The sequence below is a fragment of the Neoarius graeffei genome, chromosome 3 (genome assembly GCF_027579695.1).
Source record: "Neoarius graeffei isolate fNeoGra1 chromosome 3, fNeoGra1.pri, whole genome shotgun sequence".
NCBI classification, from domain to species: Eukaryota; Metazoa; Chordata; class Actinopteri; order Siluriformes; family Ariidae; genus Neoarius; species Neoarius graeffei.
Genome location: NC_083571.1, coordinates 86,776,778 through 86,791,056, shown reverse-complemented (window position 1 = coordinate 86,791,056; position 14,279 = coordinate 86,776,778). Strand labels below are relative to the sequence as shown.

Below are 14,279 nucleotides of genomic sequence, written 5' to 3'. Positions count from 1 at the left end.
TCCTTAGGTCGCTGAGGTGAGCGGGTCTCACAGCCAACCCAAAGAAGTGTGCAATTGGGCGGGTGGAAGTACGGTATCTGGGCTTCCACTTGGGCAACGGGCAGGTGCGTCCCCAAATTAACAAGACAGCAGCAATTGCGGCCTGCCCGAGGCCCAAGACCAAAAAGGGGGTGAGACAGTTCCTGGGGCTGGCTGGCTACTCTCGTAGGTTTATACCTAATTATTCGGACGTCACCAGCCCGCTGACTGATCTCACTAAAAAGGGGACACCAGATCCGGTCCAGTGGACGGAGCAATGCCAGCGGGCTTTCTCAGAGGTAAAGGCTGCACTGTGTGGGGGGCCACTATTACACTCCCCTGACTTTTCTCTCCCTTTTATGTTACAGATGGATGCGTCGGACAGAGGGCTGGGGGCCGTGTTGTCCCAGGAGGTGGAGGGGGAGGACCGTCCAGTGCTGTACATCAGCAGAAAGCTGTCAGTATGTGAGGGGCGCTACAGCACGATCGAAAAGGAGTGCCTCGCGATCAAGTGGGCGGTCCTCGCCCTCTGCTACTACCTGCTGGGACGCCCTTTCACCCTCTGTTCGGACCATGCGCCCCTCCAGTGGCTCCACCGCATGAAGGATGCCAACGCGTGGATCACCCGTTGGTATCTGGCACTCTAACCCTTTAACTTCAAGGTGATCCACAGGCCGGGGGCGCAGATGGTTGTGGCGGACTTTCTCTCCTGTCGGGGGGGGAGTCGGCTGCAGGCCGGACAGCTGCCCGGCCTGAGTCAGGCGGTGGGGGTATGTGGCAGTGGGGGCGTGGTCAAGCGCCGGTCTGTGACAGGAGGGCGGAGTCAGGGAAGGTAAGTGGCAGAATCACTACACCTGATGTCAATTAACCTGTGTTTGTGTGTCTTCCCAGTGACCGCGCCCTATATAAAGAGAGAGAGAGAGCAGAGGAAGGGAGCTCTCTCCTGAACCAGACGACTCGTGTGTGTGTGTGTATGACTGGGAGAGTTATTTTGTGTCTGAAAAGAACAAATAAACCATAAGTTATGGAACTTTATTCTGGCCTGCCGTCTTTCTGTGCTCCTCCCCCTCCTACGAACTGCCACAATCAGTTTGATTTGAAAAAAATAAGTAGGTAAAGCTATGAAAACACTTCAAAGTCTCTCATGAATCATAACATCAAAACTAATTGACAGAAAATTTTTGCTGAATACTTCATCAGAAACAGTGAGAGTGAGAGAACATCCCTATAAAAGTTATCTGACTGATCTTCAAGAGTAATCCAGTCAGAAACCAATCAGAAGAGAGAGAGCCTGACCGCTTTCCCGTGACTCAAAAAGCACCGTCAGTTTCCCGATGTCCTGCGAGCAGAGAGTGTACTCTGTTGTACCAACTTCAACCTGCCGTTACTCCCAAAGTACTGAACAGATCTTAACGACATACATTTCTTTGGAAAGCAGAGGTAAGATTTTTAATGATAGTATTCAAGATAGAAAATATTCAAGAGTTAAGCAATGACAGATTTGGAAACTTTGATGAGTGTCTGCATGGACAATTTTCACAGCACAGCCAGCAAGCATCTGATATTCCTAATTGAAATAAAGTGTCACCGATTTGGGGTGGAATTAACTGGGTAGTTTAATCACCACAACTTCTGTAGCTTATATGACTTGTACGAAGAGTTTCTTGAATATACAGCACTGGTTATTATCTTGTTAACTTTTCTCGCTAGATAGCTACCCACTAGAGAGAATCTAATGGGTTTCAGATTGTAATTCACTGAAGCACATGCTGTATATTATGATGCTACAAACACTGTGAGGGGGAAAAAAAAAATCTTAGCTGCCTGAATCTAACTGTATCATTTACTCTTTGATTAATGCACTATCAATTTAGCAGATATGGTAGGATTTCTAAACTTTATTCAGATTCAAAGGCTAATTAAACCTGCACATGAAATTATATTTCCCTGATGAGAGAGCATCATTTGAGACATAATTCAATTGCAAAATTCAAATTCGATTGCATTTTCTGCACAGCAATATGAAGGGCTGCCACAATTAACATGGACATGGAATAGCAATCCATCCATCCATTATCTGTAGCAGCTTATCCTGTCCTACAGGGTCACAGGCAAGCTGGAGCCTATCCCAGCTGACTATAAGTGAGAGGCGGGGTACACCCTGGACAAGCCGCCAGGTCATCGCAGGGCTGACACATAGAGACAAACAACTATTCACACTCACATTCACACCTATGGTCAATTTAGAGCCACCAATTAGCCTAACTTGCATGCCTTTGGACTGTGGAGGAAACCAGAGTACCTGGTGGAAACCCACGCAGACACGGGGAGAACATGCAAACTCCACACAGAAAGGCCCTCGCCAGCCGCTGGGCTCGAACCCAGGACCTTCTTGCTGTGAGGCGACAGTGCTAACCACTACACCACCGTGCCGCCCAGAATAGCAATCCTTTCTTTTGATATTGCATTTCTTCACTTGGCAAACAATACACTGTGTTTGCAGTCCTGTTTGTATTTGCACTGTCACACAAGTAGAGCTGTTAATCAAATGCTGTGGGTGTCACATTTGGCTTCATGATACGGGCAAAAAAAAGCATGTTCAGCTTAACACTGCTGCTTACTGAGATTGTGATGTACTGGTCGTGAAGCTATAATAATTTAATAGTGTTACAACTGATCAAAACAGCTACAGAAATCCATACACTTTCCAAGCAGAATCCTCTTTGCAAAGCTCCATTTGAGATGGTGATATGGCACAACACAAAACAGATGCTTAGATGTTGAGTGCTGTGATGTTTGTGGATATGCCATGCCAGACTGACAATCAAAATCAACGCGACTGAAAAGCTCTGATACTCACACACCTCAGGCAGGGGAGAATAGAGGAATATTTTCACATACGTTAAAAAAAAAAAGCACATACCATCTTATGTAGCAGCAGGCAAGGGTGGAGGGATGACAGGGGACAGAAAAGAGAGAGAGACAGAGAACAGAAGGTCAAGAAAGACAGAGAGAGAGAGAAAGAGAGAATACTCTGCCACTATGTAGTGGATTTATGTGACAGTAGAGTGAGGTGGCAAGGTGAAGGTGTGCTGACGCGGCGTCACGGCTGGAGCAGGCTGACATTAAGAGGCGGAGGAGGAAAAAGAGGACAGATACCTACCCCGACCTGCTGCTATCTAGCTACCGACCTGAGGACTGTCTGGCTCAGAGCCACCAGGCTCTGCTTGAGGCTCACTCACACTCGGAGACTGTGCATCTCCAGCCTGCAGGAGGAAAAGAGAGAGAGAGAGAAGTGGGAGAATGGAAGGTGGATTCAAACAGATGTTTGAAATGAGGATGAGGAAATTAGACCAAATAAGAAATGTAGGGGAGAGAGAGAGAGAGAGAGAGAGAGAGAGAGAGAGAGAGAAGAAGTTAAACCAAAATGTGGAAAAGTAGAAAATGTAAAAAAAAAACAAAAAGAGAGAGAGAGAGAGAGAGAGAGAGAGAGAGAGAGAGACAGAGAGAGGTGGGAGAATGGAGGGTGGGTTCAGACAGATGTTGGAAATGAGGATGAAGAAATTAGACCAAATAAGAAATGTAGGGGGAGAGAGAGAAAGAGAGAGACACAAAGGAAGTTAAACCGAAATGTGGAAAAGTAGAAAATGTAAAAAAACCCACCAACAATAGATAGATAGATAGATAGATAGATAGATAGATAGATAGATAGATAGATAGATAGATAGATAGATAGATAGATAGAGAGGTGGGAGAATGGAGGGTGGGTTCAGACAGATGTTGGAAATTAGGATGAGGAAATTAGACCAAATAAGAAATGTAGGAGAGAGAGAGAGAAGTTAAACAGAAATGTAGAAAAGTAGAAAATGTAAAAAAAACCAGATAGATAGATAGATAGATAGATAGATAGATAGATAGATAGATAGATAGATAGATAGATAGATAGATAGATAGATAGATAGAATGGAGGGTGGGTTCAGACAGATGTTGGAAATGAGGATGAGGAAGTTAGACCAAATAAGAAATGTAGAAAATAGAGAGACAGACAGACAAAATTAACCCAGAATGTGGAAAAGTGGAAAATGTAAGAAAAAAACAGATAGACAGATAGATAGATAGATAGATAGATAGATAGATAGATAGATAGATAGATAGATAGATAGATAGATAGATAGAGCCAGATTAGAGTAGAACATGTAAAAAGAGAGAGAGAGGTGGAAGAATGAAGGGTGAATCCAAACAGATGTTGGAGAAAAATAGCTCGAAAAAGAAATATAAAAAAAGTGATAGAGTAATTGGGGCAGCATAAAAAAGGAAGAATAATGAAAAATAGAAGCAGGATAGAGACAGGTGGCAGAGGGAAATGGAGTGAAAAACAGAAATATAGATGACATGAGGCAAAGAGATGAGGGAGTACCAAGAGGAAAAAAAACAGGAATGAAAAAGAAGGAATGAAAAGAGGAGAGAAACAATGAATTTGAAAGGTGATAGAATAGAGAAAGAAAGAAGAGAGGAGGTTGGGGAAGCACGAGAGAGAAAAGTACAGTGAGCAGACTGAAAAGAGAAAAAGCCAATAAAGGGCAAAACAGCACAGAGAAATCCATTCAGCTTTTCATATCTATCCTTCTTCCACTCATACTACCATCTATTCATCCTTCCACTCTTTCCGTTAACAGTCAGGTGAAATCCCGCTTTCTTCATTCTGTATGTGAAACGCTCTGGGTCACGTTATATAAGCACTTTAGAGCTTGCTGAATTAATAGCCTTCTGGCGCGTCGCTCTTAGCGCCTGTGTGTGTATGTGTGTGTGTGGGGGGGGGGGATTGTGTGCTGTGTAATTTGTGTGCGTGTGTATGAGTGTGTTATTCCATTACTGCAAGGAGGACACAATCTTACGGCAAGAATAATTTGAAGAAAAACAATCAAACTTTTGTTCAGCAGAAAGATGAAAGAAAAGAGAACGACAGAGCAAGCAGGGACTCTCTGATGACTCATGGAAACAGATCGAGAGAGACTAAAGTGTCTAAAACCATCTCATTTGTCTCAGTGCAGAATCACTCTCTCTTACACTCTTTGATTTATAACTTCAAAGTCACAGTCTATATTCATCGACTATATACTGTAGATTATAATATAAAATGATGAATCATTGATAAGTGCCAATCCTTTAAAGGACGTGTGCATTAACCCCGGTTTCTTATTTAGCATTTCATCAGGTTTTATAATACTACATACAGAATAGTGGTGTGGTGTGATATATAACAGGAATCTAAGTGTGATTAATCATGTCCTAATGGCCTTTCTGTCAGCTCCAAGGACTAATTTGACACATTATTGGCCATCCGTGGAAGAGCATGCATAATAAGAGAGGGCTAGCGTCTGGTGTGTTTGCCTACTTCACAGTGCTTCATCAACATTCTTCAAAAGAAGAAAAAGGGGCTTATTATGAAAATATCCATATTTTTTCATAACCTATGTGAGTAGAATAAAAAGGTGACGATTTTTGCATTAGAATAAGGTTGCATGTTTGTTATGCAGAAGCCTGACCTTTAAAAAATAGTAGATGTGAAACAGTGATTGCATGTGTACATGTGAATCCGGGGTTAGATACTGGGCAATTAAACAAAACAAACATCTTTTTCATTTGGAAACCTTGCAATACTGTATGCTTAGAGCAAGATCCAAAAGACTGAGACTGGGCCTGAAGGTTAGAGAAGCAGCCTTGGGTTGCTGGTTCAAAGGGTTGCTGGTTCAATTCCCAGGACCAGCAGGAAAAATATGAGGGGAGTTGAATGAATGAACAGCACTTTCCTTGCCCTCTGTATCATGGCTGAAGTGGCCTTGAGCGAGGCACTTAACCCCCAGCTGCTCCCTGGGCACTGTAGCATAGCTGCACACTGCTCTGGGTATGTATGTATGTATGTATGTATGTATGTGTGTGTGTGTGTGTGTGTGTGTGTGTGTGCCAATATTGTAGTTGAGTCACTAAACTTCGAGTCCCCAGTGTTCAAGTCCAAGTCATTAAAGAAAATTTCGAGTCGAGTCGACTACTGATCCGATCTGAGTCGAGTCCGAGAACAAGACTCCAACCGCACCATTTGATGGTGGCTGTTGCTGCCTTTATGTGAAAGCATCTCTGCTACTGTGTTGGACTAACGTTGCTGCTTGACTGCCTAATTTTAGTTAATAGGCTACAGATAAAAAGTTTGTTAATCATTCAGCAAGCCCCGCCCACTATCAACAGGGCAAATAACATGAGAGAGGGTTAACATGAGCTAGTTCATCGGTCAGCAAGCAAGCCCCACTATCACCAGAACAATGACCATAGCGTGTCACTTCCTTCTCTGGGTGGAGTCTTGCCAAATGATGATTGAAGTTTGAGGTGGGACCCGATGCAAAGCAGTGCGGCGCGGGACAAATTTTGAAAGCTCATTGCGGGCGCGGGCGGGAGTGCACAATGCGGGAGCGGGCGGGAGAGGTGATAAGCTGCAGTCCCGCTAACTAAAAACGTGTTTAAAATAAAATTTATAAATTATTAATTTATGTCTATCATATATAATTTGTGCTGGATATTTTATTTGGCATTAATAAAAACATTTTAAGATGCCTAAATTTGCGGATGTGGTCTAATCTCGCGTACGTTTCCGATTCCTTTCCGCTCTTCCGTGTTTGAGATCTCCGATCATGGCAGAAGAGCAGAGCTCTTCTAGTGAAGCTCACAGTGCTTCAGAAGTAAGTGCTGCTTTAAAAAGAGGTACATTTACCGTTAAAAAGTCAAGAGTCCTGAAATCAGACATTTGGAAGTCGTTCTCATTCGTATACAACGCAGAGGGAAATCAGCTGCCATTTGCTTGTTGTGATAAGTGCCAAAAGGTTCTGACATACAACGGCCATAAATCAGGTACATCAGGCCTGAATCACCATATACTGTTTTAAAAGGACAACAATTCCCCAAGCCAATGACAAGAACTTTCGTGAGAAATAACGCGAACGTCTGCATCATGCGGGATTTGCGGGCGGAAGCGGGACAAAATATGGCAGGCGCGGGCAGGAGCGGGACTGAAAATCATAATTCTTTGCGGGAGCGGGCGGGAGCGGGACTGCACAATGCGGGAGCGGGACTGAAAATTCTGTCCCGCGCAGACCTCTAGTTTGAGGTCGTCCCCGTCGTCTCCTCAATAGTTCTTCTACATATGGAACACCATAGCAGTGCATTTTTTTCCCACTGCATGAGAAGTCCGTATAAACAAAGCGGACAATCCTAGGGGCTTCTATCCAGGCATTGTAGTGCCATTAATGTTAGTTTGTTCCTGAACATGATGTATGAACAGGTGAATGTGCATTCTCTTGCACGAAATTAGTATAAAAATTAATGCAGATATAAATATCTTACGCCAAATTATTATGTCATGTTACAAAAAATAAAGAAAAAAAATCAGAATCCTCAAATCTACGAGTCCGAATGCAGTTAACGCACGAGTCTGAGTTCAAGTCCGAGTCATCAGTGCTCAAGTCCAAGTCAAGTCACGAGTCCTTAAAATTAGGGCACGAGTCGGACTCGAGTACTACAAGCCTGGTGTGTGCCCATTGCTCACTTGTGTGTGTTCACTGCTTCAGATGGGTTATATGCAGAGGAGGAATTTTGCTGTGATTGAGCATACATTGAGGTTGTGGTTTACTCACAGTGTCCTCCTCGCCACTGCGGCTAGGGCTGCCCTCCGCTTCCCCGAATGAGTCATCAGTGGGCGGGTCACTGGCCTGCGATGATGCCTTTGATGGGGAGCTCTGGTGAGGGGCTGGTGTGGGCGCTGTTCAAGAGTACATAGTAAATTCAACAAAATAGATTAGATCACAGAATATATTTTTGTTTGCTCAGATTAGTATTTTCTCTTCAAATTGTAATTCATGTGCTTGCAAAAGTTCTACTCCATGCTCAGGAATGAGGCACAAAAACAATGCCATAGCTAGGAGAACCGAGAACAGAGAGCATGTGGTAGAAGGGGTAGAAGAGAGAATTTTCTCCACTTGTGTTAATTTATTTGAAATGCCAGAGGAAGACGTTATCAGAACATATAAATTGCCAAGGCACGTTATTCTGTACCGGTTTGCGACCATACGCTAATTTGCACTGCTTTTTGTAGACTGCGCTGGTCACAATTTGCCCTGCTTAATAAATCTGGCCCTATTCCAGACATCCCAACTCTCCCGGAAATTCTAGGAGTCTCCTGCATATTGATAGCGGCTCCCTGACACCCACAAATTAGATACAATATCCCGGAATCTAGAGCAAGTGAACGAGCGAGAGAGAGACAGAGAGAGAGAAAGCATAACCCTGATTAAGCAGACCAATCAGTGTTCTGTGTGGGCGGGCTTTACGTCTTCTCTCCTGGACCGGGAGTCCATCAGTTCAGTGTACCCAGGAGCATCATGGCAGAGCCAATGCTCAAAAAACCTCATGTCCGATCGTCCCAGACAACTAAAGTCTGTGCAAGGACGAGTAAAACTTTAATGGTAATCGTCTGATTGGATGACAAAAGTTAGTGCTGGCAACCTAAGCAACACAGGCACACAGGCGCTAAGACTACGTTCAGACTGCACCCTGAAACGACCCATATCCGATTTTTTTGCCCATATGCGACCTGTATCCAATTAGTTATTGACAATCTGAACGACACAGATCCAATTTTTTCACATGCGACCCAGGCCGCTTGGATATGTGGTCCTAATTCCGATGCATATCCGATATTTTCACATGCAACTGCAGTCTGACCGGACAGGTCGCATTCATGCGACCTACACGTCATCAACAAGAGACAAACGTCACTATTCTGCGTTGGCTAATCCCGCCTCTTTGGTGGAAAACAACAACATTTGTACAGTTTTCAGAATTTAAATAGACTTTTATAGAATTGATCAAGCTAATGGTGGATTTGGTAGGGACCTGGATGTTGATCTGTTAGCCTGATTAAATAAAACAGTTTCTATAACTGATTTATAACTTAAACCATCCTGTATTACAAGATTATAAGATTGTTCTGGAAATTTCCAGTAATTTGACACCTTCGGTCTCATTAGTCTGCTGCCCACATTAATCAGATTATTGTGTGAGTTCCGCCGCCGCCACAAAAACCACATCGCCAGGTCTCGCCTCATCTCCTCTCCATAGCAAACTGCACTGGTGTTTCTGCACCTTGAGCCAGCGCTGAGAGAAGTTGCAGAATTCAGCTGGCTATAAACAATTTAAATAAATATTTATAAAAATGTAGAAAAAGTTTATTAATATGACGAAATAAATATGTGCAAATTATTAAGCCTGAATTAAGAGTTTGGTAATACAGCGGCCGTATCCCAAATGACTGCCTACTGAAGCTCGAGTGCACTATATAGAGTTTAAAAATCCATTACTTGCTAGTAACATGTAGTGCACTTATATAGAAATTAGAGAGACATTTAGGAGTCAACCCTCATTACCAGGCTACACGTTTTCATTTCAGTTCAGAAACAAAAACACACACGAGACCTCACACTTTAACACTAACCAGATAATTAAACAAACAACAAAAAAAAGAAATCATTAAACATGAAGAGTGAGCTTTTTTTTGTTTACGTATTACGTAGATGTGCTTATTACGTGTCAATTTGCGCATGCGGGACACTTTTGGGTCGTTTTCCGTTCATATTGGAGATCGCATACAAGTCTCATATAATTGGTAATGTGAATGGCCTAACAAAAAAATCGGATTTCACAACAAATCGGATATGGGTCGTTTCAGGTTGCAGTCTGAACGTAGTGTAAGAGAGCAGGGAACCAGTCTAAAGTAGCACGTCTAGTTTCACGGGGAAATGCATTAAAACGTTTTATTCATCAACACAACAATATATAAAAGTACAAAAATATTTTGAGGAAATCATTCAAATTTTCTTGTTTTTGGTTATAATTCATGTTTGTATGTTTGGTTATAATTCATGTTTGTATGTTTGTGTTCGAGTGTACTGGAAAAGCTCGGCTCAGAGAGTTCCACATAACGTAATTATACCGATTGGCTAAGGGCGACGAGGGTCAAGGACGTCATCTTCCAGCAGTGCGATTGAAGCTGGCAGGTGTCAAACTTGGAACTTTTATATCACGATTGGAGTTAATAATAAACGATATCACTGAATAACGTTCCTTTTCTCTAACCAGTATATATTATGATTTGTGAATTGTTTTTGATGATTTAATCTATTTCATAATGATATCATTTTTATTTTCTAAATATTTATCAACATACCGCCATTGTGGCACGGGAGCCTGTGATTGGTGGACAGCCGACAAAGGGTGTCTCCCATTGGTTGTAAATCGTGACATAAAAATCATAAACACATACGGGACCTGCTGATTGGCTGTTCACATACTGAAGCTAAGCGGAGATGTCTGGCATCTGTTGCTGTTGTCCAAGAAAACTACAGCTAAAAAAGTTCTACTACTGGATTACTTGGACAGTCTTAGTCAGAAAAAAAGCGAAAGATAGATATATGCAGAAATTTGAGTTTATTAGCAGTTATGATCCATGAAAAATTCCTCGAAATGACTGGAGTGACGGTGCAGATTTGTGGCCTAGCGTTAGCATTAGCTACATGTTGGAATATATTTTCTTTTTCCTGAAAAGTCCCGACACGGAAGAACGGTTTAAAAAAACTACAGAAGCAAGAAAACCTTTGTGTAAAGACTTATTCCATGACATTAGCTTTTGGGAACAGAATGTTGTGAAAACCAAAGCATTTACTCTCAAAGGACTTTGACTTGAACTGTGGGCTAGATCTTATTCCCACCCGTCCATGTCTCAGCGACCCCAAGGACATTTAGTTACACAGCTATCTGCACTCTATCATTTATACAGGGATGCTTATTATTGTTAAAACAATATCTGAATTGTTATTATTTGTAAAATAACAAAATATATTGCTCTAGAATTTCAAACAATATTGTAAGATTTTATTTTAATTTTATCTAATAGTGGATGGTACAATAATTACAAACTCTAACAGATTCAGCACATTTCAGTTGTAGCTGTAGTCACGTAGTAACTATAATCATTCTTGGAATAATAATTTCAATAAACGGTTAATGTTCAGTTCCCTTTTCATTAATTCTTGATTCAAAGGCACAACCGAATCACACAGGTTGATCAGTGTGTAACGGACAATAACAAATTTATCCAAAATAGTTTTTCCTGCCTTAGTCGCTTTATTTCCATTTCACATGTGTACAGCTGTTGTAAAGTTCAGTGCGTTTGTGCAGAACTCTCTTGAACTGTAGGTTCATTTCTACACTCTGGTTCCACGGTGACATTTTGAACAGGACTGTGTTCCTTTGATAACAGATACAAAGCTCCAGCTTTATTATTATTATACTCTTTCAAAACTCTCCACAGCTTAATATACCCTAAATTATTCATTCCTCTGCTACTAGAACTTTTCTTTCTGAATGTGTGTGCATATTGGTGTTATGGTTTTGTGGATTTATGATAATTATACTGCTTCACCTATACAAAAAAAAGTCAATTGCATTCTGTCCTCTCCAAAATAAAATAAAGCTCTGGGCAAGTGGAACTGTTTTTCAGGCAAGTATGTTTTGGATGCTGCTTGCACATTGGGCAAGTAAGACTGGGACATTTTTTTCGAGGACTGAGAGCACCCCAAAAAACGAAAATACAAAACCCACTTCACCTCAGACTACACAATATAATACAATACAATTTTATTAACTTCTTCCCCCAAGGGATTTTCAGAAATTAATTTACAAAAATAAGTTAAACAATCTATAATCCTTGTTAAAGCATATGAATATAAATCTATGGATATTAAATATAAGTATTAAATGTCACTGTTTCTTCGAAGTCTTTAGCACTTCTCTTGAAAGCGCAGATGGTATTAGAGTCTCTAACTGTGTTCCGTGAAGAGTTCTATGATATGGGTCCATGGAAGAAGAAAGAGCGTTGGGCTGTCGCACTATCACTGAGAACCTTACACCAACACCCTTGCCAGTTCTCTACAAGCTAGCAAGCATCGTACCACCTTCAGTCAGGCGCGACACTATCAGCCAGAACGAAAGAGACAAGCAAATGACTGACGATAGATACCCACTTTACAATTAGTAACAAGAAGACTCCAATCGCGGAAGAGCTTTGCAACAGTAACTGGTTTAGAGAACATGAGGTCATCAGAGTGCAGACTCAGGGAATGGATGGCGAATGACCAATCCTACCATAACGAGGCTGTCCCCAAAACCAGTGAGGATCTTCCCAATAGAACTTCCGTCTGCAGGAAAGACTGGGCCACATTAAATCGTGCAAGAGCCAAGGTTGGCAAAACAGGAGACAACCTTCTGAAGTGGGGACTCACTGCAAGTGCTGCATGCCCCTGTGGTGACCCTGTCCAAACCATGGATCACCTATTCTGAGGATGCCCACTGAACCCAAGCTGCTCCGACCAAGACCTTCTGGAAGCTAACAAAACTGCCCTAGTGTGGATACAGTGGTGGTGTGATAAGCTATGACGATGATGACTCCTGTTGTAACTCAGGCAGTGAAGTTTTGTGCAAGTTGTAGCTTTTGGATGTTTCCTTTAGTAGTACCAGACCATGCAGTGGAACAGTAAAATAACTTGCTAAAAATCAGGGTGTTTACAATGAGTTGGAGAACATCCCTTAAGAATAAGTGCCTAATTCTGTTAATTTGGCATAATCGAGCCAGTAGCAATGATGTCAGTCAATGTGATCGTTGAATGACAGGCTAGGGTCCAAGGTGACACCCAGGTCCTTACATGATGTGTCAAGAACCAGGTCTTGACCCAGGAAGGGGACAGTAACATTAGGAACAGTATTTAATATCTGTTTAACTCCAAAGAACATGAAAGTGTACCCTTGCTTAATAGGGGTAACAAATAATGACGGTGTTGCGTGCTGTACTGTTTGTAACAGTGACTTTAACATTGCCTATGGCAGGGTAAACAATTGTAAAAGACATGTTGAGGTGAGTTTAACAGTGTCATTTTGTTCATGTGTCGATTATTTATACTCACTGGTTAGCTGCTAAGGCTACAGTACATGATAAGGCCAAACTCCTTGAAGACTTGCTTAAAGTTGCAATCAAATTTAAAAAATGAGTTAAATAATAGTAATAAGTAATTTACATAAATGGTATTAGTAGTCTACATATTTTATTGTCACATTTTCTACATATAGTCATATTTAATTTGGTGCTGCCAAATTCTAACTGTGATGTAGAAAGGGCTTTCAGCATGGCATGTTACAACATGTCCTGTTCATCCTTTCATACAACAGAGTGGAGGCTTGGGGCTACATCCCTGAAATGACTTTTTGCATGTTGGGATTCTGCTATTCGTATCAATCGAATGGGCTCAGATTAGCATCCAATGTCACCAAATTCAACAATACGGAAACAAGAGTGCTCTGAGAGCACAATATTCCCCGCTGGCAACTGTACCGTAACTCTGGTAAAATGCAACTGAATTGAACGAAATTGCAATATGCATATTACTGACATATATCAAAGAATCCTGTCAAGTTTCATGAAATTCCTCCAAAAATTGTCAGAGGAGTTGATTTCAGAAGAGGATTACCCTTCCCAGGATGGACGGAGGGACGGAAATCACCATGACATAATCCCCCTTTGGGCTTTTCGGCCAGCGGGGGATAATAAAAACTGTGAGGGAAGTCGATTTCAAAAAGCAAGCACACCTTGATGAAATTGCCAAAAGTACAAGTCTGTTAATAATCAAGGGCATAACTTTGGTAAAATTTGCCCAAATTAAACGAAATTTAAATCTGCGTATAACTGTTATATAATAAAGCCTTTTGCCAAGTTTGGTGAAATTCCTCCACAAATTGTGAGAGCAGTTGACTTCAGAAGAACGTACACCCTCATGAAATTGTCAAAGTACAAGTTATTTAATCAACAGTCAAAATTCTGGTAAAATTTTCACAAACGAAATTAAATCGCAATATGCGTATTACTATTATATAACAAGGCCTTTTGCCAAGCTTCCAGAAATTCCTCCAAAAATTGTGAGAGGAGTTGATTTCAGAAGGCGAGCACACCTTCATGAAATTGTCAAAGTATAATTTTGTTAATTAAGGGCTGTAACTCTGGTAAAATGTGACCCAATTTAACGAAATTACAGTATGAGTATTACTGACATAACAAAGAATCCTGCCAAGTTTCGTGAAATTCCTCCAAAAATTGTGAAAGGAGTTGATTT

The 14,279-nt window shown here is 41.6% G+C and overlaps 1 protein-coding gene across 5 annotated transcripts in view; it reads right to left on the bottom strand.

Annotated features, from left to right (window-relative positions):
- The window catches only part of dab1a (DAB adaptor protein 1a), a 309,356-nt gene that overhangs the window by 23,745 nt on the left and 271,332 nt on the right, over positions 1-14,279 (bottom strand). For 3 of the 5 annotated variants that reach the window (XM_060917588.1, XM_060917587.1, XM_060917589.1), the window contains one exon: positions 7,701-7,825. In XM_060917588.1, the coding sequence (XP_060773571.1) occupies positions 7,701-7,825 (125 nt within the window). Of the gene's footprint in view, positions 1-3,197; positions 3,285-7,700; positions 7,826-14,279 lie in introns of those variants that run through there. The other 2 variants (XM_060917585.1, XM_060917586.1) reach the window with 2 other exon arrangements.